This window comes from Lolium perenne, chromosome 2 (genome assembly GCF_019359855.2).
Source record: "Lolium perenne isolate Kyuss_39 chromosome 2, Kyuss_2.0, whole genome shotgun sequence".
NCBI classification, from domain to species: domain Eukaryota; kingdom Viridiplantae; phylum Streptophyta; class Magnoliopsida; order Poales; family Poaceae; genus Lolium; species Lolium perenne.
The window spans coordinates 97,036,529-97,061,826 of record NC_067245.2 but is presented as its reverse complement, the minus strand read 5'-3'; the positions used below and the strand labels follow the sequence as shown (position 1 = coordinate 97,061,826).

Below are 25,298 nucleotides of genomic sequence, written 5' to 3'. Positions count from 1 at the left end.
CAAAAATTGGAACCAATACACTCCAGCCTAGTGAGTATGTTAACATGCCAACATACTATGCAAGATGAAACTATAAAACATGAGAACCAAGTTCCTAAAAAGGAGATCGAACGCAATAAACAGAACTACCAGAGTGTGCATATATCATATGTGCATTACATCCGATGACACTTACAATTATATAGTTGTTACATAGCAAGAAAAAAATAGATACATGTGATGTTCAGTTGCTGCAGCTATTTAAACGGACACACACACTGTAGTTGACCGCATATACAACGCCTGCAATACTTGCATACATTATGTAACCAGGTTCCAAACATACCATTCCATTTTTTTTTTGAAAGTCATACCATTCGAAATTGAGTGTCTTTAGCGGACACAATTACAGTAACATGTACCTTTGCAATGAGGCTCTGCCACTCATCAACTCCAACAGGATCACATGCCGATGACGCACGGACGTGCTCCGAGCTGGCCGTGGATGCTGACATATTTCATGAAGAATTTGATGTCAAAAATAATCCTCTTTCAGTTAGATGTGCTCAACAAAACTCACTATTTGTAAACATGATGGTTTATACTGAATTTTAATTTGATGTCAGTGTCATATAATCTACAAAGATTAATCTAAGGCCTAAAATCAACAAACGATTCTAGCTCTAGTAATATAGCACAAGTCATCGTTTTCTCTTGCCACCCAACAAACATATATACACAAGATGTTAGTCAAGTGGCAATCAAGTACTACCACCCAACAAACATTATTTTCAGTCAGCCAGCAAACTAAATTTTGAAATCATGGTCGTAGCCTGATTAGATTAGTGGTGTAGAGACACAAGTTTGCATCACACTATGATGACCAATGATAATTAGCACAAATCCCTATTGTGTCACCTGGAGCCTGGGATAAACAGCCATGTCAAGATGTACATGCCAAGCTAGGTACATCCCACTTTCAAAACCAAAATCTCAACCAAAAATGGACCCGTAGTCGTTAATTTTCCACACAGGGGAAACTGTGACAGTTATATTCTGCAAACAACATTTTTTACTAATGTGGTAAACCATAGAAGACAATATCTGAAACATCAGGAGATATTTAAATTTATGCTAATAAGAGAGAAATACAGTTTGGAGAATACCACATGCACAAACACATGGAATCCCTTTTCTTTATAGAGCATGGCAAGGGCATATACCATCTTGTTTATAGAAGGTTGGCCAGCAAAAATACTATCTGAAAATCTACAAGCAAAATCAAAAGGGACAATACATATGATAAGCTACCAAGCAAGCATCCATCTTCTCTAACTGAACACCATTCCATCTAGCAAGTCGATTAAGAAATACACAAAAACTTCAAACTACAGTGTACAAGCTTGGGCATTGTAGTAGATGACAGGATAGTGCACAAAACTCATACATTTGCAGCGCTGAAACTCATACATTAGCAGCTTTGGGATAAAATTACAGTGGATATGGCCATATAATTCTGAAACTCATACGAGTTTACATCTTCTCTGAAATTTAACGACTTGACAAGTTCTGATTACTGAACACTACAACTCGACTGACTACAAAATCCGGCCGATCTTGAGTGGAATCTCAAGCGAACGCCACCCTGCGCTGGTGACAGTATCAGCTCGGCCAAGGCTGAGCTCACCCAAGCCTGCATGCAAGTCAAGTGAGCATTAATTATGTTATAACATAATTAAAAACACAAGACCATATAAATTCTAGCACACGCTATTACCAAAGATAGTATTAGCAGTGATCGGTAATGTTATTAACATGTATATATGATTTCTGATTTGCATGAATGCGAAACAGGAATCCTGAGTATGGGAAATTAGAGAAGGATACTGCTAATTCATTTCATAATAAAACTGGCAAGATAATGGATATTGAACTATCAAGAACAGCAGAATTATACTTCTGTATGGAATTAAAAACGGTGCAGAGGTACTAACTGCAGAATGAAGGATGAGATGTTTCCTGATAAGAACTGTTGATTTGGAGGATGAGAGGGCGTGGAAGGGCAAAGTCAAGCCAGAACTAAAACCATAAGTCTTACGTATTTTATTCTACTGCTGATGCATGTCTTTACGTACTACAGACAAACCTACAAATCAGTTGCTTAGCTCCCCGGTTCCCACCGTAATTCAAAGGAATTTAGAAATGCTGAATCTACATATTTTGAAGAAACTTACCATACAAAGGCTAAATACCTCTGCCTACAATTATTAATAGAATCATTGAATCAAGCAGCGAACCACATGGACAAATACCAACAATAGCTGTAAAGAGGGGCACAAACTATCTCCAAGCTAACTCACAACAGAACTGAGAGGCACACACTATCTCCAGACTAACTCACAGCAGATATGGACGGCAGCTGCCACAACAACTCTTCTAACAATCTCAGCAGACTCCATCTTCCAATTTGTACCTGCTGCTAAGAAAATACGAAACTATATAAACCATAATTCAGAAGTTAATGGGTTGCATTTATTCGCTCGTCGTCATATGAACCTGTAAGTAATCAAAATAAATTTCATTCTATTTTGCAAAAAAAGTAAAACACAATCGAGCATTTGCAGTTAGGTGCTACTCACCACCGGAAATGGTCCAAACTATACTACCACGATAATTAGATTTAGATGATCAACTAAAGTATATAAAGTAAGTTTCCTTGGTTCATTTGCTATTGATATTTTCATGTTTTCATTATTTCTATTTCCAATACCATAAAGTGAAGCTCAAAAACCAATATGCGAGCACCGGTACTAAAAAGATTGCAAACAGAGCACAGGTGGCCTGATTAACATAATCAAGGAGAACACAAAGAAAAATAGTCCTAGTTTCAGTATGCAAGCAACCACCACATATGTCCATGATAGAGATGCAAACTACCTTGGCCTGGTAGCCATCAGGCGGCGGCTGAACCACTGGTCACCAGCTCAGGAGCTAGTCAGTTATTAGCTGACGCCGATGAAAATGTTTAGTTTGAAAAATGGAACCATCGGATGCAAGGAAGCAAATGGTTGATCCATTAACATCAATTGTAGTAGTTATACTTATACAATAACACAACATAAGATATATTAGAAAAGAGCCCCCCCCCCCCTAAAAAAATAAATTGATTATATTTCATATAAGGCTAGAGCAAATCTGAACTTTACATAAAGCCTATTTAAACATAGGTAAGAAAAAGGGAAACATAATCCCCACAATGTAAATTAGGCTGTGTTCGGAATATGCATCAGGTCCATCTCAAGAAATGTATATCTAGTATGCAGAAATTGCATTATTCAGAACAAAGTACGATTCGTGTATATTACCATGAGACATGGCAAAGTAAATTCAAACTCCAACCTATACCTCGTAGACTGGACATAGCTCCAACCATGGATTCTGGGATGTGTGGGCGGACAGATGCATCCACTGCCGCTCGCCATGGAGACACAAAAATCAGTTCTTGTAGATAACAAGTAGTGGTCACACGCAATGTTTTGATTTTTCAGAAACTTTCTCCATTGGGTCAGACTTCACTTTTATACAAAAACGTTCTCTTTTCATTGAGAAATGAAAACAAACTGTTGCAAGGCACATGCGACATTCATTTTCCCACAACATGATGACTTTCACCATTGGGTAAGAATTAACTTTTCGACACTACATGTGCTCTGCAATTGTTAAAATTGAGAAAGAGAGAGGGGCAGAAAATTACTGCAATAACAGCGGCAATCTCTGGGACTTCACTTTTATACAAAAACGTTCTCTTTTCATTGAGAAATGAAAACAAACTATTGCAAGGCACATGTGACATTCATTTTCCCACAACATGATGACTTTCACCATTGGGTGAGAATTAACTTTTCGACACTAAATATGCTCTGCAATTGTTAAAATTGAGAAAGAGAGAGAGGGGCAGAAAATTACTGCAATAACAGCGGCAATGTCTGGTTGCTTTTCTCCATCTTGTGTTTCCCCAAGCAGATCTTCTGCTACCTGCTACCTGTAAGAAGAAGGCGCAACAGTTTAAAGCTCAAGAAAATAACCCAGGTCTCAATCAGTCAAGAAATAACAACCAAGGAAAAACAACAACCCACATATAATTTAACTACCAAAGTCACATATACAAGGCATACTATGTCTAGTTATCTACCAACTCTACATTTTGTATATTCATATTTTTTTAACTGTTGAAGGAAAGGCACCTCAACATTCCTGAGGCTGAGAGCACTGTTAACATAATCTGCGGTCACATTTGTCCTTTTTGCATGCTTCATACACTTGGGGGGCTCCTGGAACAATGCACAACACACTTAAATTAATATAACATAATACCAAGGAGCAATGATATAACATGAACATGTGAGATCGTGAGCTACAATTAAAGACAAAAGAAGGTGCAACTCCGGAGAATGAACTTATCAATGCAAATAATTCAAGAATGAAAGGGAATCATGAAGTAGAAATCCAGAAGTCTGAACTAACCTTGCTTTAATTTGACGCTTATTGTTCAATCGAAGGAATCGGTGTACATTGACATATCCAAATAAAATAACAGCATCACCTTCAGATCTTCCCCTTCAGTTGAGTTTCAAGAGATATTACTATAAACAATAGTACATGAAAGATCATCCGCCATAACAAGGTCACAAAACCATGTTCTTGGGTATCAATCATGTGTGAACCTGGAGGAAACGAGACAAAACAACACAACACGGTATCATTAACAGAGACATGATGAAATACGTATGGATAAGTGACTAATTAGTATGTGGTGGATATGAAAAACCTCAAAAAACAATTGAACCAGACCTTGGCAGAGAAAATGGGAAAAGAACATGAACCATTACCTGCAGGCTGAATGTCGTAGTTGCTGAACCGTCTCACTGAAAGTAGTGGTTCCTGGCAAGGTCATTCTTCATGCTTTATACTAATCTCAGTAGGATCCCAACCACTGGCAGATTGCTTTAGCTCTGCAACCAAGGGATGTGAAATTAAAGAAGAGCATAAACCAGGAGATGGGTTTGTTAATTGAAGTTAAGAAAAGCACTCATTATGTCACCGAAGGAGACATGTCCATTAGCTTCCAAAATCAGAGATAGTCCTACGAAGAGAAAGAAAAGTAGGTCAGAGACATATGCCTTGTATGCTGCAACTACAACAGTATAATGAACGTTTATAGGAAGAATGTGACAATACATCGTTACAAAACACCAACTCTGTCGAGGAAAGATCATCATGTGCACATGATTTCTTCACCAGCATCAAGTACATCATCTGCATCTATATACTTCAAAAGTTAGAATTATACCTAATATTTGTGTGTATGTCGACACTCCACACGAAAATTCTAATCATGATATTCAAGTGCATATACATGAGAATGATCACAACATAAGAATCATTGATGTATTGAGGTTCAAAATTTTGTTCAGAGAGGAAAATATTTATGCTTGCACATGCGGAAAGAACAAGAAACATTTGAAGTTGCTATGACCCATTTGCCGAATTTGGGATGCAATCTGTTGCTGTTTTTTCGGTAGGAAAAAATAATTAAAACCTTCCAAAATTATCACTAATCAGAATACCAAACTTGTATTGTCATTTAGCAGAACTATACATTTGCAAGAGCAACTGACTTAACCAAACTTGTATTGCCATTTAACAGAACTATACATTCCTTAACATATCACTCACAAAAAAGATCAATACAACCGTGCTTGCTATTTTTTCGTGGTTAGATAACCTGGGCCAAATCAAACAAAAATGGATCTTTTACTCACCAAACACATATCATGAACTTATGTTATCCTGTTCAAAGACACATCGAACTTATATCTATCTTCCCCTTCAGCCAATACAGCATCATAATGCACATACAGAGGAAAAAAAATACCAGAAGCGCATACCTTACAGCTCGGACACTTGCACAAATCGACGGCCGAATCTACCGCTCCCCTTCCCACCCTTCAGTAGGATCTTACTGTTAGAAGTGAGAACTTGGATTAGAAAAGAAATACCATTTGTATGGGTAAGTAATAATACATAGAAGACCATTGAACTTGTTTCCATGTGAAGAGCATGGTAAGCTATACCTGAGGTCACCCTCCTCACGCTGCTAGTTTTGAGTCAGAATGTTGTACGTATTCTTTGGAAAATTAAAAACCAAGAATTGAAAGGGAGATGCGATAAAAAACATGCATACATAGCAGCTGCACAACAAAACACTAAAAACCCTACACGGTAGCCAATTAGATAACTGAAGCATCATGCAACTTTCATACATTAGAAAAAAGCTTTCAATTAGAAACATACATGAAAGCAGACAATCCTAATCAAGAAAGTGATTCCACCTATACCTACAATGTGAACTCAGCTACCAAACCAATTTGCGCTAATTCACCACTGTACAGCTGATCCAAACCAACGGTACCATAATTTTAAGTCCCCTTACTAATGCAGGCCCAAAAAAACTTTGTCCGTCGATAGAAAACTTGATTCAACTATGCCACTTGTATTAATGAAGCACCATTGTGACTAAAATGAGGCAATTAGGAGACCTCTAGTCCAATTACACCAAAAGAACAAGGGCAATTGAGAACATATAATTTTCTCCACTCCTACTTTAATGCTATTTCAAAATCAACAGGAATAAAAATAAGGTACACAAAGGCATATCAGCCATGGTACTACGGTAAAAGAAATGAGGGAATGAACCCAAAACGAAGATATGGTAGCTTGTATGCGCATGGGAACTTCGAGTGGCACGCACCGTCGATAAAGTACCTGTGCAAGAAGATCATGCAGGCCAAAAGTCCTACATGAGTCAGCACAGCGGAAGGAGCTCATCGGGGAATTTTTCCAGCCTAGTTGGACACCAAACATAATAAAATGAAGACCAAATGAGTGTAAAAAAGGGATATGAGATTGTACCAATTACAGAATCAGTACCACTTCTGCTCATTGTAATCATTTTTAGTTCAGTCAACAATAGGTACTTGTACACTAAAATGACTATGAATTCCAGTGATGCAGAAGGTAAAACAACATATTTTTGTGCTACCTCTTCGTTACTACAACCTTGAGTGCAACGAGAGAAAGACAACATATAAACTTCATAAGTAATTGAAGGAATACGAAAAAGAGCATTTTCGCAAAGTATCCTATTTTTTCGCTTAACCAAATCTTAGTTTCAGCTGCAAATCTCAGAGATGCATAATTTACTCGGTACCACAGTTTCTAAATCTTCGTAGGTAAACTATTGTTTGCTAGCCTACCATCAGCGCATCAATTGAATAGATAACTGAACCAAAATACTTTAACCCCCACAAAATACACTGGTAGATGATAATCATGGTAGTCTGCTCAACGGAATGGAATATAAGTTGTCAGCCTTTTTTTCAGCATGAGCAAAGCTGCCACTGTAGCAATAAGATGTATGCAGCTATTTCAAAATGTACAGATGCGGAAAAAGCAAAATTGAGTAAAGTTTATACATTGCAATAACAAATTAGTATTGTAAAAGCAATTGGAATGCTGCATGAGTGCAGTCACATAAGGTATCTAAAAATAGCTTTCTTATATATGGATAGGAAGAAAGCCATAATATACTCTACATATTGGGATTGGGATTTGGGACCAGCTCACCTCCATCGATATCCTCACCTATGAGCGAGGAAAGAAGAAGATGTAGACCGCTCTGACCTTAACGCCGCTCCTGCGCAGCACAGTCAGCCTGCATCGCTCCAACTCACGCAGGATAGCTGAGCACCATGGAGAGGCGACCACCTGCTCCCGCCATGTCGTGCCGCTCTCCTGCTCCCTTACATTGCTCGCCGTCGGCCCCTTCCAGTCCGTATGCCCCCGCTCGCTGCCGGCCCCTTCCAGTCCGCCCGCTGCCGTCGAATCTCCTGCAGCGACTGGCGCCACCCTTCAATTCCCCGCTCCCACGGCAGCCGACCGGAACCGTCCTTCCCCATCCAGTCTGATCCTTCCGGAAGACTTCCATCCAGCTCGCCTGCGGATAGAGAGGCATTATAAACAATCATAAACAGCAATAACCAAGCAATCCAAGCAGCCAGGTCAGGCTTCTTCTCCAATGGCTTCCTGCTTGCTCAACTGTTCAATCAGGTGGAGAAAGCCAATCCTAAGGGAAGAAAATCAAACTGAATAGGTCTGTCTAAATTGACATCAAAGGAACCCAAAGACAAGATCGAAACAATTACATCAACCAGCGGCACTAAGCTCATGCAATAAAAAACATCCAACAGAGCAAAGCTACCGAAAAGAATCCATGCCATCTACGACATACTCGTCCTACTCCCGCTGAGGCCGGTTCGTATCCTCTACCAAAAATTCCAAAAAGGAGAGAGGAGGCAGAGAATAACACATCTCCAGCTCGACGAGAGCCACCACCCTCCTTCCGCCAGATCCTCCTCTGGGTCGACGCCACCAACCCCTCCTACACCTGGCGCCGCACCTTGCTGCTCCTCCACCTTCGAGCTAGTGTCGCCCCTCGCTGCTCCGCCGCCTCTGTCCCATCGCTGCTCCTCAAGCTCCCTTCGGCCAGTGAGACGCATCTCGAGGCGGCGCACCTCACCAGCGCGAGGGACTCACTGATGCGCCGCCGCCCTCCTCTGGGACCTGCTCCTGCAGCGCCTCCTCCCACCCTCCATGGAAAGAGGCGGGGCTGACACAGGCGGACATGGCGCGCCAAGGAACCCTAGAACCGAAATAAAATAAAATTAATCAAGGGAGGAACTGTACTTGGAGGAGACGCACTCCATGGCGTTGGTAGAGGTTAGAAATAGGACGTGGAGGCGCGGACGGCGGCGAGGACATGACGCGGCGCAAGGGGTGGTCGGCCATGGCGTGGAGGAGAACATCGCCCCCAAGCGGCGGCTGACGCGGCCCCTGCCCACCTACTTTTCGCACGGCTCCCGGCGCTCCCTCCTGGGTCACGTCGGCTGCGTCGTGCTGCCTCTACCCATCCCTTCTGCAGCGCCTTGGGGAGTAGGAGAGGAGGCGGCGCGAATTGAGGGAGGAGGATGGAGGCGGCTGATTGGAGGACGGGCATCTCGATGCGGCGCACCTCGCCAGCGCGAGGGGGTAACTGTCGCGGCGCTTCTCCTCTGAGAGAAGAGGAGGGGGATAACCTCTGGGGTGCTTACTGCCAGCCCCCGCCGCCGCTGGAGTAAATCGAGGACGCGCGCCGCCAGCCGCTGCCGACGCGTCGCCTCCGCGCGGACGTCTTCCGCGCCTGCCCGCGGTCCTCCAGTTGAGCGGCGGTGTGCTGCTTCCGAGCGGGGGAGAGGAAACGAGAGGAGGCGGCGGATTGGGGGAGAATGAGAGGAGGAGAAGAGGACGGGGATTGGTTTGCCCTATTCGATCTAGATTCTCTCACCTCTGATCGACAGGCGACCAGGCGACACAGACCATACAGCACCGCTGCCTCTGCTCGTCGGTCCCACACGCACCTGGCCCCAGCTGTCATTGACCCGTTTGGAGAAGAAACTGGTGACAAAAAAGCGACAGCATCCAATGGCTGAGGTGAAAAGCGGGAGTGGATCGCTGGCATCCAACGGCCAACGAACGTTTGCCCCTTTCAGACCCCCTGGTTGAGAGGGTAGTCTAGGATCATTTATAGGAGAAATCTCAAAGCAAAGCGGACGGTGATGGAAACATCCCCACCTATGCGTGTAAGTACAAAAATATTTTCCGTGGTTTGCCTTACCATGGGAGTAAAAAATAGTACTCCCTCCATATTAGTAAAAAATAGCACTCCCTACAAATAAGCTCTTAAAAAAAGGTAAAAAATAGTACTCCCTCCATCCTCATATAAGTGTACTTTTATTACCATTTGACCAAACTTATACAAAAGATTAGTACTCCCTCCATCCAATGAAAGTTGTCCTACGTTTGTCAAATTTTGAATGTATCTAACACTATTTAGTATATAGATAAGAAGATACATTACTACACAAGATAGAGGATAAGAAGAAGCTTCTTTCATTTATTTGAAATTCAAATTTGACCAAACTTATACAAAAGATTAGTACTCCCTCCATCCAATGAAAGTTGTCCTACGTTTGTCAAATTTTGAATGTATCTAACACTATTTAGTATATAGATAAGAAGATACATTACTACACAAGATAGAGGATAAGAAGAAGCTTCTTTCATTTATTTGAAATTCAACACACTACAAGAAGATGCCACTTTTATTTATGATGCAAACATTACAGAGGAAACATACACCATACAGCAAACTTGATTGCCAAAGCATTGACCAAACAACCTAGACCTACACTTTACTTGTACTTGCTCTCTGAATTACTACCACTTGTTCATGCTCTCCCTTCTTCTCTGTAATTGTGCATCTTCTTCTAGCTCCACTTCTCCATCTTCTCCATGCTCTCCCTTCTTCTGTGAAAAGCATTTCAATTTAAGGCAATTTCAATCAAACTTAATTTAAACAGTTTTAGACATACAAACTAAAAAAAAATGCAGACATAGGCTACATGCCTTACTGTGGTGGTGCCGACGGCGACGCCGCGACACGGGTTTGGCAGTGAGGACGCTGGTGCGGACAGCAACCCATTCATCGCGTCGACCCTGCCCTAGAGGATGCAAACTTGCATCTTCAGGCTCATGTTGGTGGGAAGGAGCAGCCGCCATCCTATCGGCTCTACCATCCGCATCTTATCCTCCGACATGAGAATGTAGTGGAGGAGCTATCACCTTATCATAGAGCTTCTCATTCTGCTCCTGCGCCGCCATCCTCTCTGCCTCCTCTTGCACAGCCATCCTTGCGGTCTCCTACTGCCGCCCTCCACCGTGAGCAGAAGCAAGGACCATGGACCTGCCCCTCCACCGCGGGCCTCGACGAGCAGGTTCAGGAGAACACCCAGTACACTCCATCGAGACTTCTCTTTGCTCCGCCATCATGCTGCCGCCACCACCACATCGCTGTTCTCTCTTAGGGTTGCCGCTATCCCGTTCCCCTCTTTAGTAGAAACGATTTTGACCAACGCGTGGGACGAGCCAGGATTCTTTCTAGACCTTTCTGCAAATGTGCGTTGTCTGCCTCTCACCTCATGTTAACCAATTCAAATGAACTAAACTACACGCTGGTTGCAAGTTATGAGACTTATCTTTACATGTTAGCAAGAACTGGGACTAATTTGCACCCAGCTTGCAGGATGTGGGATTAAAAGTGTATACACCTTACTTCAAAAAAAAAAAGTGTATACACCTCTTTTTATTATTCCAGGGCACCGCACGTTATGCAGCTAGTCAGTCAGCTGTATCTGTAATTGATCCCGAGAGTTCGCACAAGGGACCAGCAAAATGAAGCAGGTTGCAACCGTAATTGATCACAGGATTGCACATGTCTTAGGCCAGACAACTGAAGCAGGCTAACATGACGTACACAGGTTTATACCATTTGGGTCGGCCACAAATAAAATTACAGCAGGTATACACTGACCAAACAATAATAGGGTTTGACAAAAAAAACTATCCAAAAGGCAACAGCAAAATGACATCTACCAAATTTTGTCACTGACGAACACCTATAAAGCATTGGGAATCAATTAAACAAGGCACTGTTTAAACATTATCTCAGACAAAATGCAATTAAAAATAATCACAAAGGATTATGGCAATCACAAACCAGACGACACATAAGCATTAATAGGCAATTCTTCGACCCTTTAGGAATAATAGGAAACCGTAGTATATATGGGTTTTACAGGCCATTCAGACTTTCAGATAATAGTAGATACCGAACACATAAAGACGCATTAAACGATGGCAGCAATCCAGCAGCATACTAGAGATGAAGCATGTACATAGGGGAAGATGACGACAGCCTGATCTCCTCCTTTTATTTACAGTGGCAGTTCAGATGCATTACGCAGAGCCGAACGTGTTCTCGCCACTGTAAGTCATGTACAGGAAGCCATCCTCGTCCTTGTTCTCTTCATAGATCGCAGACATCAGCGAAGCTGCAACAGAAATACCAGTTCATATATCATGAGAGGAAGGCATCATATGACCAATGACGAACGGTTAATATGTTCTGAACTATTTATTACCAGTTGGTGGCAAACTTTGATTCACGAAGACAAAGATGGCCTTTTCTGGGCTCAGCTTGATCCTCTTCCGCACCACATAGACAAACTGACCAACAGTTAGGTCAGCAGGGACAAGGTACCTGCACCAGGAACAATGATAAGCAAGAGATCAATACAGATTCCTAGCATGAAGGAACAACAGAAAATACTTATTAGAAAAAGGTTTGAAGTCTTAAGTTTAATTAACAGCAGAAGAATTAACTTGATTTTGTATGTAAAATAGTCAACAAGCATATGCAAACGAATGTTAGTTAAGAAGATAACTAAGATGCCAAGCACCCAGACTAACAAATTGTCATGGAAATACAATACATCAGGGAATAAATATGAGCATGTACAGAAAAGGATAAGCTAAACCCGGGAAATAATAAAACCACAATGAAGGACTGATGAAGAATATTAGCTTACTTCTTCTTATCGATTTCTGGGACATCAGACTTATCAGCCTTCTCAACGATCACCTGAAATTATCATATAACTCAATTAAGTGACATGCACGTAGATGATCTGTACATGTAAAATATACAAGTCCAGAGATATATTACAGGAATCCTGTCAGAGTACTTCTCACGGATCCTAGCAGATTCAGCTTGCCTCCTTTCTGTAAAATTTGCAATTTAATCTCATAAGATGAGAATAGGAGAACAAGCAATGGCAGTAACAGAAGAAAATACCATCTGGGCCCATAGGAGAACCCAAACAACCTCTGTACATGTTTTAGGTTCAATGACACAAATGAAAATACAGCAGGTTTACACACTGGCCAAACAATAATTCTAGACATATGAATGATTATTGGAAAAAACGACCTTGCGAATCCAATGCAGGAAAAAGTCCAATGCATAAATCGATATAATCCATCAAAACTAAATTCTACTGCAAATGAATTTCAAACAATAGATTAATGACTACAACTCTATCACAAGTTCAGACCCTACTGAATTGATGAACTAAGGCTTCATATAGATTTCAAGCAATATGCTGAAGCAAGTGACAAATACTTGCTGTAATATTAATCTACAAGTCCTATTCTAAAGTAAAACCCCCAATGCAACGCCGATCTGAATCACACGGACAACAATACAAGCAATAACCACCCGCCCAAAAAAACAAAGCATTGAGAATCTACAGATAAGCCTGTTGCCTCAACAATCTACAATTAATACTCTAGAGTCAGATTATCAAACATCGCGTGAAAGAAGGCTACACTAGGTTCAGTAGAACTCGTCGTCAAGTTTGCAACCGAAAGCCATCTATCAGGGCACAAACAATAGAATAGATCCTAAATTGCGAGAAATTAGGAGGGGCGGAGTTAAGAGAGAAGAAACAAACCCAGGGGGTGCTCGAGCTTGAAGGAAGTCTTGGCCATCTCCAGCCTGCAATAGATCGAAACAACCTACCGATCAAATCGACCATCACTAAAAAAAACAGAGCAGATGACGAACGCGATAAGAACCCCCAAATTCGCCGGAATTTGGCCGTCTCTTTTGGGGAAACAAGATAAAGGGGCTCACCAACGGAAGGGCGCAGGCGGCGACGGGATTGATCGAAGTGATCGGGCTGCCGGAATCGAGGGGGGATCGGAAGTCGCTCGGCGGAAGCAACCGGAAGGAAGTCGCGGGGTAGGGTTTGATGGTGGGTGCCGTGTCACGGGTATTTATCAGGACTTTTCCTGTGGGGAATATTGCCGAACCCCTCGGGTTCTAGTTGTATTGCATAAACAACTCTAACACCGTCTTCCGGTTCGTCTTAGAGCAATTCCAATAGTACAATCAACTGCTAGCTATAACAAGATGTCATATCACTTGTAGTCATCATATAGCTAACATGTACAATAGTTGGCTATACTAATGAAGTATTTTACTAACATATGGCCCATATTTCACTCTCACAAAGTGCCTAGGAAAGACGTCAAGAGTTTGCTATCGTGCATAAGAAATTTCACCTCCCTTCTCTTTCCTCTTCTCTCTTCCAACTCATCTAAAATATATTATTTAATGCCTTATAGTCAGCTGACTGGACTCTATTGTACTTGCTCTTACAAAGTAGAGTTGAACGTGTAAAATCAGGATAATTTGAAATCGAATTCCTTCATGTAAAACTTCTGAAATTATTGTAATTTTAGCAAACAGTTCACTAGCCAATATTATATAAAAATCCTTGAGATTGAACAACATTCATTGTTCTCCATCTACATAACTTTCTGTTTTGCTTGAATCCACTATCTCTCCTCACTTTCTGGTAAATAATCCATTTGTTTATATGAATAAGGTGCACTATATTTTCAAGATTGTATTTGACCAATAACTTGTTCAAGTATACAAAAGTTGTTTGACACAAAATTGGCATCGTTGGAAATTGTTTTTAAATACAAATCCAACGTTGTCAATCTTACACAACTCACATATTGTTGCCCGGTTTTGTTTTCAAAGCTTCACCGTGATAAGATTGTGCAACTTATTAGTTGGGGGCGGTGGTATACTATAATCAATATAGATACTCTATGGAGATGTGAAACCATATGTATGACCCAGTCGTCGGGTGGGCCGACCACATGGTTTCAAGTTCTCCTTACTATAGAAGAAATAACCGCCTATATATCTAGCGCCTCCTTTTCTTCCGCAAAAAGATTTGTGTTTCGACCTCTCAAAATGTCTCAATCCTCCTTACATGGTGTATGTCCCTCTTCTTGTTCTTCCTCCTCTGCCTCAAATACCATATGTAGAGTGATCCCCATGTACGAACTTGTGGATGAACCTAAGTTGGAGATCACTAGCTATTCCCCTTTCTGCGACACCTCCCATCCTCCCGAGCCTTCTTATTCTTATCCTCCTTGGTTTGGGGAGGAGGTACAAACTTGTGGATGGAGCAGGAGAGGTTTCATGCCGTGTATGAGCTAAGGTTGGAGCTCGAACTGGAGAGAGATGCAACTCCATGGATGCCTCGTGGGGTAGTTTGACACTAGATAACCGAGCTTCATAACCTAATGTGGTGTCAAGGAATTGGTATACTTTGATCCACTACAAAAGAACTCCACAAGTCTGAATAGGGAAAGTGTAGTGTTCAAAATGTTGGCAATGAGGGTAAGGATAGGAGAAATCGAGATCTCTTTATGTTGCACAATGGTGTTTCAACATTTTTAAAGTACATATGTTATTTGTTCTGTACATATTGGCATTATGTCACACACATTTTGTACATGTCCTGAGGGGTTGTTGTTTTAATTTTCAAGATGTGAGCATGTTTTTGTGTTGTAGTGAACATTCTTTGTTTATATTTGTTTATTATCATTGTGTATGACGCGACCTATTCATGAACATGTTACTCAATGTATGGAGATCCATTGCATACCTTGAATCTTTTTTTGCATGAGACTGATGAAGTTTTTCAATAATTTTGAATAATAGACCACAATGATTTGCTTATAAATATTGGATACATGTTTTACCACGATGATTAGGTGGTCGACCGGTATGGGTTTAAGTGAGATAATATGCACAAGAGGCACTTAATCAAAGAGAACCAACCTGTGGTTGGATTGTTAGGAGAGCAGTGACACCTTCAGTCTACAGCTGGGCATGGACAGCCCGGCCCGACCCGGCCCGAAAATCCCAGACTGAGGACTTGCACTTCGGGCTGGGCTCGGGCCTGAAGTCTTCAGTCCACCTGAGTTCAAATCTCGGGTTTAACACTTTGGTGTCTCATAAAGTCATAATATTCTTTCAATGGAGGCAACGTTCACATCGATAGCGAAAAACATGTCTAAATGTAAGTACACGGAAGCCCATTGGCCCTGGCTCATACATTTGTGGAAATAAATTTGTGTCATGTTGCTTTAGGGATTTCTCGTGGTGTTCTTCAATATTCACTGCATATTCCAGGCTCCCGGCAGTATATTCCCCTGAGCCAAGCTCCAGTGTACTTGCGTGGGTCCTGCTTGGCTGCTCCTCCTAACTCTGCCGAGGAACTTTTGGAAATGCTAAGTCACGTGCACTGCACGTCTGTACCAGATAGCAGTATAGGTAAACACCCTCCTTTAATCGGATTCTGAGTACGTTTGGTCATCAGAAGTCTCATTTTTTTTGCGAACTTGAATTTTTTTTAAAGGCATCGATCTATCTAATGGAACTCTTGACTGCTTCATATTTGTTCTTTATGATTGGCACCCTCACAAGTCACAACAACCTAACTTGGACATGTTTCGACGGGAGCGGTATTTTGGAACATGAGTGCATATGCTCCCTATATTTTGAAATGCATCTTATGTATATTTTAAATTTTAAAAAAATTGAAACAAATTTTTTTAACGTACATCTTCATGTGCTACGCGCTCACAGATCGAGTAGTTTCATAAAAAATCGACTTATCATGTGACGTGTGTAAAAAAGACAAAAGTCAGTGCTAAAAATAATGCTTTTCACAAGATAAAGTTTCTCATTTTTACATAGACCACAAAAAATATTGGTTTTGAGTGAAACTTAGCGAATGCACATACATTATGGAGATGTACATGTAGAATTTTTTATCCAAATTTTTTGACATTTTGAAATATGTTTTTTTGGTAGAGGGAGCATACGCACCCGGGAGCCGAATTGAACTTCCGAAGTTTCGACACACTTCTTTGTTTATTATTGCAATGTATGGTACTTTTAGGGGGCTTTGGCTAGTTACCAACTACACTTTTGATATTGTTTTCCTTTGATAATTATCACTAGTTGGTCGAGTACTAAAGTTTACTAATGATAATCTTGTATATGTTTGCCTTCTATATTTATCGGTTCTATTGCATAAAATTTTCATGGCATATTTTGCCAATTCTTCATGCAATTTTTTTAGTCTTATACCACACCTTTTTAGTAGTAGTCTGCCACACTTGGTGACAATTTTCACTCGTCAGCTGCACTGTTGGCAGTTCTCTACAAATTTGTATGCTGAACTAATTTTGTGGAAAAAGGTTTGGGAAACATTGGGATGCGGTAGAATTTGTCCTCAAGGAAAGTAACTAGTGCACTCCGTACAAAGTACAAACTGCTATGTATAGTAGAAACCTTTTTTTTCAGGGATATAGTAGAAACCTAATAGCCAATATGTATTTGTTCTACCTACTTCTCCCGTGAACCAAAAAAAAAAACGTTGAAATGAAAGGAAACTACTAGCATCTGGGCCTTTTATTGCACTCAAACCAGCAGCGAAAGAGGACCAAAAAGCTGAAAGATTAAGCCCATAAGGTGTCGAACGGGCGGAAAACGAGACTAGCAATGCAAATGAAGACCCAAAACACTAAAACAAGGGATTCTCAAAAAAAAAAAAAAAAAAGTTTGGCAAAGCATGCTGCCCACATGTACTGTAGATCATTAAGCAGAAGAGAAATATCAAACAAGAATACAATAAATTGCGTATAAATCACGCAGTTAAAAGGTTACACGTACAAAACGTACGGGTACATGCATTACAGCTATTTGATTAAAAAATAAAATGCATAGATGGAGAATGGATTCAGTAGTAAATTAGTGAGACGGTACCAGCACTCGAGGTTACATCAAGTGCATGCATGCAATCCTGTGCTATGTGAACCACTTACTTATTCAAGCTTTTAGCCCTGGCATGCATTAGATTGTGGCAAGTTTGATGCTGCGCGCCTCGATCTTCTAGTGCTCGGAGAAGGCGGTCTTGGGCAGCACGGCGTCCCTGAACTTCCTCATCTCCCTCCCTTTGCTCCTTCCCCTCACCATCTCCGGCGACGACGCTGCCGGCACCGTGCTCATCTTCTCCATCTTCCTCGCGAGCCACTCGTGCGGCGGCAGCACTTCCCCTGCCTCCTCATCGTCCTCCTCCTCCTGGCCACTCCTCCGGCCGTCGACGCCGCTATGCCCCGACGAGCGCGAGTCCGGGATGGCCACCGGCGCCGTCGACGACGACGGTGGCCTTTTGCCCTTCCTCGCGCTTGCACCGGTGCCCTCGTCATTGTCGTCTTTGGGCACGGCGGCGCCCTTGTTCTTGCTGCCGACGCCTCTTCTGCTCCTCACCGGAGGAGTGAAGCCGGCGAGAGCAGCTTCTTTGCTCCGGTCCTGCAGTACGTCCCATACTTCTCCCTCGTCGAACTCTTCCCCATGTCCCGCCATCGCTACCTCTAAGCTTTTCCTGGTGTCCTAGCCTAGCTAGCTACCTACCTGCTCTCTGGAGTTGGCACTTGGCACTACCAAGGCACGTACGCATATTTGTCACTCACAGGGGTGCGCCGAGACAAGATTGCACTGCCCGCGCACCGACCAACAGACCCAAAGGTGGTTTCACCTTCACCATCATCACACAAATGCTCTGTTGCACTAGATTTTGCCCCACACCCAGCACGTACCACTGTTTGCTCTCGCATTCCAATCTGATGCCAACATGGAGAACTAGAGCCTGTTTGATTGTGAGGTATGGAGCGAAAACCACCCACTTCGGATTCACATTTTGTTTTGTTTTTTATGCCACTTGTCATGCGTTCCAGCTCCTCGTTTCGAAGATCTATGGCTCGGTTGATTAAAAAACCCAAAGGAAGCTCGTGCTTGAGGGAGTGTCTTGAAAAATTCAAAATACTCCATTTTTTCATCTAAAAGTATCTTTATAAGTATATCCAAAAACATGTAGATGCTTAGTATGTATGTTTAATTTAATTTATAGAATTATGTTTTCACATGCGACCTACACAAAAATGAAAAATGTGAAGACAAAAAACGATTTTGATGCTTACTTAGTGCCATATTTTTGTGTAGCCCCAAATATAACACTTTTATTCAACCAAACTTTACATGTCCATAGATTCATCTCCCATTTTAATTTTTTTTAAGTATCGGGCTACCTAGGGAGTGGATCCCATATAGCCGCCCCCTTGATCGGAAACTGTAAAAGGAGCTCATGCTACAAGGACGCAGAATTTTGGTTGATTAATTTTTCCGGTTGGAGGAGCGTGCATGAACATGGCACACATCGAATATCTATTTATTATTATTATTATTATTATTATTATTATTATTATCGTTGCACCTTTGTGCCAGGGATATGGGAAGTCAATTTTGTTTTGTTTTTGTGACGATCAAACAAGCTAAAAGGAAAGAAGCATCACTTAATTATAAAACCGCCTTCTACCCTATAAAGGAGGCGTTCCTACTTTACCTTGGAAAAAGAATGCGATGAAAATCAACTTACTAAATGAATAGAAATAAGTAGAAACTGCTCCTTATGCCGCGCTTTAAGCAAAAAAAAGGGTCGCTTTTTACATGAAAGCGAACATATCCACATCTACTTATTGACAACGTCTATATATGGCTAGTTTTAAGCTCTGATACAGCAACTACGATCGACCCATGCTTCAAACTAGAAATAGAAAGGAAAACATTGCTCAGTTTGAAGCATTCACGCATCAATCAAATCACTCGTACACCAGCCAGCTAGGCGGGCCAGCATGTTTCTCTCCGGGGAGGTTTCTCACATAGTGCGCGTACGTGTTCCAACGTGCCAGCAGTAGGAGCAATATGCCAAGCAAGCGGGACGCACGGATAAGGTGACAGGACGAGGGAGCTGGAGGGCCTCGATTGGGCGGGTGGCTGCTCGAGGAGGACACAGATTCGCGCCTGCGTACGTGTAGAGTGCCAGAGCGTTGGAGTGAGCCCTTGAAAGGCCGAGGATTTAGCCTTTTTTTTCAGAAGGGGAGGAGACGGCGAGATGTGATGGATGCGAGGCGTGGCAGATGATAAACTGATGAGAGCAGTGATGCAAATGGCATGACGCGAGGTCTCGAGGGCCGTCCGGCTCCGGCCACCCGCGACGTATTTCCGACGTCTGACCATCCGTTTGCGTCGTCTCGCAGACATATTTTATCCGAGTGTCCGTTTACGTCTGGGTGTGCGTCCACCGGGTGATCCATTTTTAGATTTGCAACGCATTTAAAAATATAGAAATTAATACATCTTAATGCATAAAAACTATACAATGTAGATCTAGAAGACTAGACTACTTGCTTCCGGACGGGCCGGCACCGTCGTTGCGTCGCTCCATCGCCTGTTTCTCCGCCGCCTCCCGTGCGGCTGCTATGGCTCGGTGCGCCGCCGCGTCCTCTTGCAGGCACTGCTCCAGCCTCGCGCTCACGGCGTCGTCCTTGAGCGTCTCGAACGACTCGACGATAGCCCTCTGCTCCGCCGCCCTCTCATCCGGCGTAAGCGCATCAGGGTCATCGGAAGACCAAGATATCTTGGATTCGGAGTCCTCTGCGGCCGCGGCCGCCACCAGCCCGCGCTGCTCTAGCTCGGCATCCAACGCCGCATGGCCCGCCAACTCCTCCTCTGCTTCCTGCGCCGCGAGTGCCAAGTCCTTGGCGTCCCTGGCCGGGTCGAGGAGGTAGCCCGTGCTGTCGTCGGAGTCGAGCTCCTCGGAGCTCGAGGAGGCCGGGGGAGGTGGAGTGGGAGGTGAAGGTGGAGGCTGAGCGGAAGCAGCCTGGCCGCGTCCGGCGCTGCTCATGGTGGATCTGGTGGAGGCTGAGCGGAAGCGGCGGCTAGGGTTTAGTGTGGAGGAGATGAGATGAGATGCTCGCGCCCCTGTTTATATAGGCCGGAGGCAGGGCGACGGCCGCGCCACGCGTGGCATCGCCATTACTACGTGCGCAGAGGTAGGCGACGACCGCGCACCACGCGAGGCATCGCCATTTACGCGGCTGCAGACTACCGAAGCGACGTCTCGGTGCTAGTACTGGCGGAGAAGACGCATCGACGCTGTGTCACTGCCTAGTAGGCCAGACAAAACATCCGCCAAACGCGAGCGGACACTTTCCGCGTCCGCGGAGACGCATCCCGGGCGCATATTTGGTCGAGGTTTGCGTCTCCGCGGACGGCCCGGTCACTTTGCGTCGCCGGAGGTGGTGCCAGACGCATTTCCGGTCACGGCAGACGAAAACGGTCACTCAGCGACCGTTTGCGTCACGCCGCTGGAGATGCCCTTAGAGCACCTCCGGTAGACTCCACAGGCCGAAATCCGGCGGTAAATAGCGCAGGATGGATGTAAATTTTGGTTTGGGGCGGCTCTGTTTCCCAACGGCAAGTTCAGGAAAATCTTGGTGATAGGCTGAATTCGATCAGATCATAGTGAAATTCGTTCAAACTTAACCTAAATTTAGAGATATTTAACATATATAGACGAGTTCATATATATATGTCAAATTCATAATATATATATTTGAATTCGGCTAGGGGAACATATACATTAAACATAAAACATGGCATTATACATGCTGAAATGGTGGTAGAACGCCGTGTAGTCGCCGTCGTCGTCCTCGCCGTCGTCGGAGTCATCGTCGTACTTGGGCGGCGTGGCCGGCGCCTGCTGGCTGCTGCTCTGACCGGGGTCTCCCCAACGGCTAGAACCCTAGTCAGGACCGCCGAGGCGCGACGGCGACGGTCGATACCATTTGTCGTCGCTGCTGTCCTCCAACTTGATGACTGGTGCGCGGCGCCGCGCGGCAGCCTCCTCCAAAGGCCGGCGCTGCTGCTCCGCCTCCTCCCTCTCCCACTCCTGCCTGGACCAGGCGAGAGCCTCGTTTATGGGCAGGGTGTTGTCAGCGGGGATGAGGTCGTTCAACGACCTCGCAATCGCCTCGAGGATCGCGGCCTCCTCAGCGGCGTGGTCGATCATCGCTGCGGCCTCCCTCTTTGGCTTATGCTTCCTCCCACGTGGTGGAGATGAGGCACGCCCCTTGCGGATGACGATGGTGCCAACATTGCATCCTCGGTTGCTCGGTGGAGACGCGGGCTCGGCCTTCACGGGGCGTAGGCTGGTCCTCGGCGCCGCAGGAGGAGCCGATCCAGATGACCTCGTCGCCGATCGAGATGCCGAGCCCGATGACGAGGAAGAGGGTGCCATGCGCTGTGGCATCCAAGAGCTCCCGTGGCATCGCGACACAGAGGGCACCAGCCTCGGCGGCGGCATCTGCAGCACGGGGTAGTTGCCGCCCTCGATGTGCGCTCCACCAACGACGGCGGCCTGCGGCGTTGTTGCGTGCGGGGGGGAGGAGGGCCGTCGTACGCGGCCAGCTCCCACTCATAGTGTTGCAGGAAGTACGCCGTCCACGCAGTGTAGTTGTCGGGGAAGAACTGCTGGTCGGCGTGCTGCTCGTCGCTCATGGCAGCGAGCTCCGCCTCGATCTCCGGTACCATGGTGTCGCCTTGCGGCGGCGGGATTGGCACGCCTCCCGCACTTAGCCGCCAACCTCCAGGAGCGCGGAAGTCCGGCAGGACCGGGTACCCGGCCATGTACAACAGCCGGCCCTCCCACTGATGGAGGGACCGCCGGCCGAAACCGTTGTTCGCCGCGTCGTCGGCGGGGAACCTACCCACCATTGATGCCGAGGTTTTTTTTGACGTGAGGAGAGGGGAGAGAGGTGAAACGGCGGTGGTGAATGCGAGTAGGCATGGTAGCTCCACGATAAATAGAGGGAGCAGGCGTGAATTCTCGCAGACGACATTAATTTTGTCGCGTGGAAGCTACGCGTCGGGCGAGGGCTCATCGGCGGTGGGATTTTACCGCGAGCGGAAGATGATGTGATGAGGACGATGATCTCTCTCTCTCGCCGACAGATCGGGGCCACCAGGCGCGCGGGAGTTTTCCTCGACGATTCCCGCGCTTTTGTTTCCTCCGGACTCCCTGAGCGCGCTCCGGGGGGGTTAACATGGGCTCGCCAGATGGATGAAAGTCCAAATCCGAGCGAAAAGGAGAATCCGGGGGCGCAACTAAGCCATTTTTCGCCGTCTGCACGAAAAAACAGGCTCCTGGGGGCCTCCCGGGGGCTGGCTGGAGGTACTCTTAGGGCATGTGGGAGATCTATACTTTTCTCTTCGGATGGATAAGGGACACAATCACAGAAAAACCTAGTCTAGCTGGACCACCTAAGTGTATATAAATTTGGGTGTGATTATTTCTCAGTCGACTTTGAACTAACTTCATTCTCAGTCAGATGATGTCATCAAATTTTAGTTGCAAGTTATGTTGCAACTCATGAATAGCATGAATCACGATGCAAATCAAATGATGTAAAACTTAACTGAGCACGAAGTTAGTTCTCAGCTAACTGAGAACTGGTAAATCCCTATAAATTTGTCAATACCGACCTAACTGCGGACCAGATGTAGATGATATTTTTATCGAGGCGGACAACTCCACTCGTTTGTTATGTCCGTCTGCGGTTTTGTGTGGCCCGTGTGTTAGCCACAAATCCCATAGGGGGGAGTGAATAGTGTTGGAGATAGTGCTCTAGAGACAAATAATAATTAGTATTTATTATATGTCAAATGTTCATAATAAGTTTCGTGGCATGCTATAACTGTATTAAGCGGAAATATTAATACACTTGTGGTATTGTGAACAAACAACATGGTCCCTAGTAAGCACACATGTGCATATTGATACGCGTACAGCACGCGTCCGTTGGGAACCCCAAGAGGAAGGTGTGATGCGTACAGCGGCAAGTTTTCCCTCAGTAAGAAACCAAGGTTTATCGAACCAGTAGGAGCCAAGAAGCACGTTGAAGGTTGATGGCGGCGAGATGTAGTGCGGCGCAACACCAGGGATTCCGGCGCCAACGTGGAACCTGCACAACACAACCAAAGTACTTTGCCCCAACGAAACAGTGAGGTTGTCAATCTCACCGGCTTGCTGTAACAAAGGATTAGATGTATAGTGTGGATGATGATTGTTTGCAGAGAACAGTAGAACAAGTATTGCAGTAGATTGTATTCGATGTAAAAGAATGGACCGGGGTCCACAGTTCACTAGAGGTGTCTCTCCCATAAGATAAATAGCATGTTGGGTGAACAAATTACAGTTGGGCAATTGACAAATAGAGAGGGCATGACCATGCACATACATGATATGATGAGTATTGTGAGATTTAATTGGGCATTGCGACAAAGTACATAGACCGCTATCCAACATGCATCTATGCCTAAAAAGTCCACCTTCAGGTTATCATCCGAACCCCTTCCAGTATTAAGTTGCAAACAACAGACAATTGCATTAAGTATGGTGCGTAATGTAATCAATAACTACATCCTCGGACATAGCATCAATGTTTTATCCTTAGTGGCAACAGCACATCCATAACCTTAGAGGTTTCTCTCACTCCCCCAGATTCACGGAGACATGAACCCACTATCGAGCATAAATACTCCCTCTTGGAGTTACAAGCATCAACTTGGCCAAAGCATCTACTAGTAACGGAGAGCATGCAAGATCATAAACAACACATAGATTGATAATCAACATAACATAGTATTCTCTATCCATCAGATCCCAACAAACACAACATATAGCATTACAGATAGATGATCTTGATCATGTTAGACAGCTCACAAGATCCGACAATGAAGCATAATGAGGAGAAGACAACCATCTAGCTACTGCTATGGACCCATAGTCCAGGGGTGAACTACTCACTCATCACTCCGGAGGCGACCATGGCGGTGTAGAGTCCTCCGGGAGATGATTCCCCTCTCCGGCAGGGTGCCGGAGGCGATCTCCTGAATCCCCCGAGATGGGATTGGCGGCGGCGGCGTCTCTGGAAGGTTTTCCGTATCGTGGCTCTCGGTACTGGGGGTTTCGCGACGAAGACTATTTGTAGGCGGAAGGGCAGGTCAGGGGGCCACACGAGGGGCCCAGACGACAGGCCGGCGCGGCCAAGACCTGGGCCGCGCCGCCCTAGTGTCTGGCCACCTCATGGCCCCATTTCGTCTCCTCTTCGGTCTTCTGTAAGCTTCGTGGCAAAATAGTCCCCTGGGCGATGATTTCGTCCAATTCCGAGAATATTTCCTTACTATGATTTCTGAAACCAAAAACAGCAGAAAACAGCAACTGGCTCTTCGGCATCTCACTAATAGGTTAGTTCCAGAAAATGCATAAATATGACATAAAGTATGCATAAAACATGTAGATATCATCAATAATGTGGCATGGAACATAAGAAATTATCGATACGTCGGAGACGTATCAGCATCCCCAAGCTTAGTTTCTGCTCGTCCCGAGCAGGTAAACGATAACAAAGATAATTTCTGGAGTGACATGCCATCATAACCTTGATCATACTATTGTAAGCATATGCAGTGAATGTAGCGATCCAAA

The 25,298-nt window shown here is 44.4% G+C and overlaps 2 protein-coding genes and 1 long non-coding RNA gene across 3 annotated transcripts; all 3 read right to left on the bottom strand.

Moving 5' to 3' along the window:
- Nucleotides 1-1,600: 1,600 nt before the first annotated feature.
- LOC127333338 (uncharacterized) lies at nt 1,601-8,047 on the bottom strand. The gene is made up of 8 exons (XR_011750930.1): nt 7,666-8,047; nt 6,805-6,884; nt 5,928-6,001; nt 5,218-5,301; nt 5,069-5,122; nt 4,869-4,991; nt 2,232-2,458; nt 1,601-1,672 (listed from the first exon to the last, which is right to left on the bottom strand). It is a non-coding gene; the product is annotated as an uncharacterized lncRNA (long non-coding RNA).
- A 3,662-nt stretch (nt 8,048-11,709) lies between these two features.
- On the bottom strand, nt 11,710-13,812 carry LOC127333337 (autophagy-related protein 8A). Its single transcript, XM_051359729.2, has 6 exons — nt 13,670-13,812; nt 13,488-13,531; nt 12,701-12,756; nt 12,564-12,616; nt 12,117-12,235; nt 11,710-12,026 (listed from the first exon to the last, which is right to left on the bottom strand). The coding sequence occupies exons 2-6, from the start codon at nt 13,522-13,524 to the stop codon at nt 11,932-11,934; spliced, it is 360 nt and encodes a 119-aa protein (XP_051215689.1). The 5' UTR covers nt 13,525-13,531; nt 13,670-13,812; the 3' UTR covers nt 11,710-11,931.
- Nucleotides 13,813-17,525: 3,713 nt separating this feature from the next.
- On the bottom strand, nt 17,526-18,354 carry LOC127330150 (uncharacterized). The gene has a single exon (XM_051356472.2). It carries the CDS (start codon nt 18,275-18,277, stop codon nt 17,804-17,806), a length of 474 nt encoding a protein of 157 aa, XP_051212432.1. The 5' UTR covers nt 18,278-18,354; the 3' UTR covers nt 17,526-17,803.
- Nucleotides 18,355-25,298: the final 6,944 nt, after the last annotated feature.

What these genes read in the sequence shown, in the direction of transcription:
- LOC127330150 (XM_051356472.2), bottom strand. Translation starts at nt 18,277, where the DNA reads ATGGCGGGACATGGGGAAGAGTTCGACGAGGGAGAAGTATGGGACGTA.
- LOC127333337 (XM_051359729.2), bottom strand. Translation starts at nt 13,524, where the DNA reads ATGGCCAAGACTTCCTTCAAGCTCGAGCACCCCCTGG. An exon ending in AGTACTCTGACAGGATTCCT is followed by an intron (nt 12,617 to 12,700) that starts GTAATATATCTC and finishes TGATAATTTCAG; the next exon opens with GTGATCGTTGAGAAGGCTGA. An exon ending in CCAGAAATCGATAAGAAGAA is followed by an intron (nt 12,236 to 12,563) that starts GTAAGCTAATAT and finishes TTCCTGGTGCAG; the next exon opens with GTACCTTGTCCCTGCTGACC.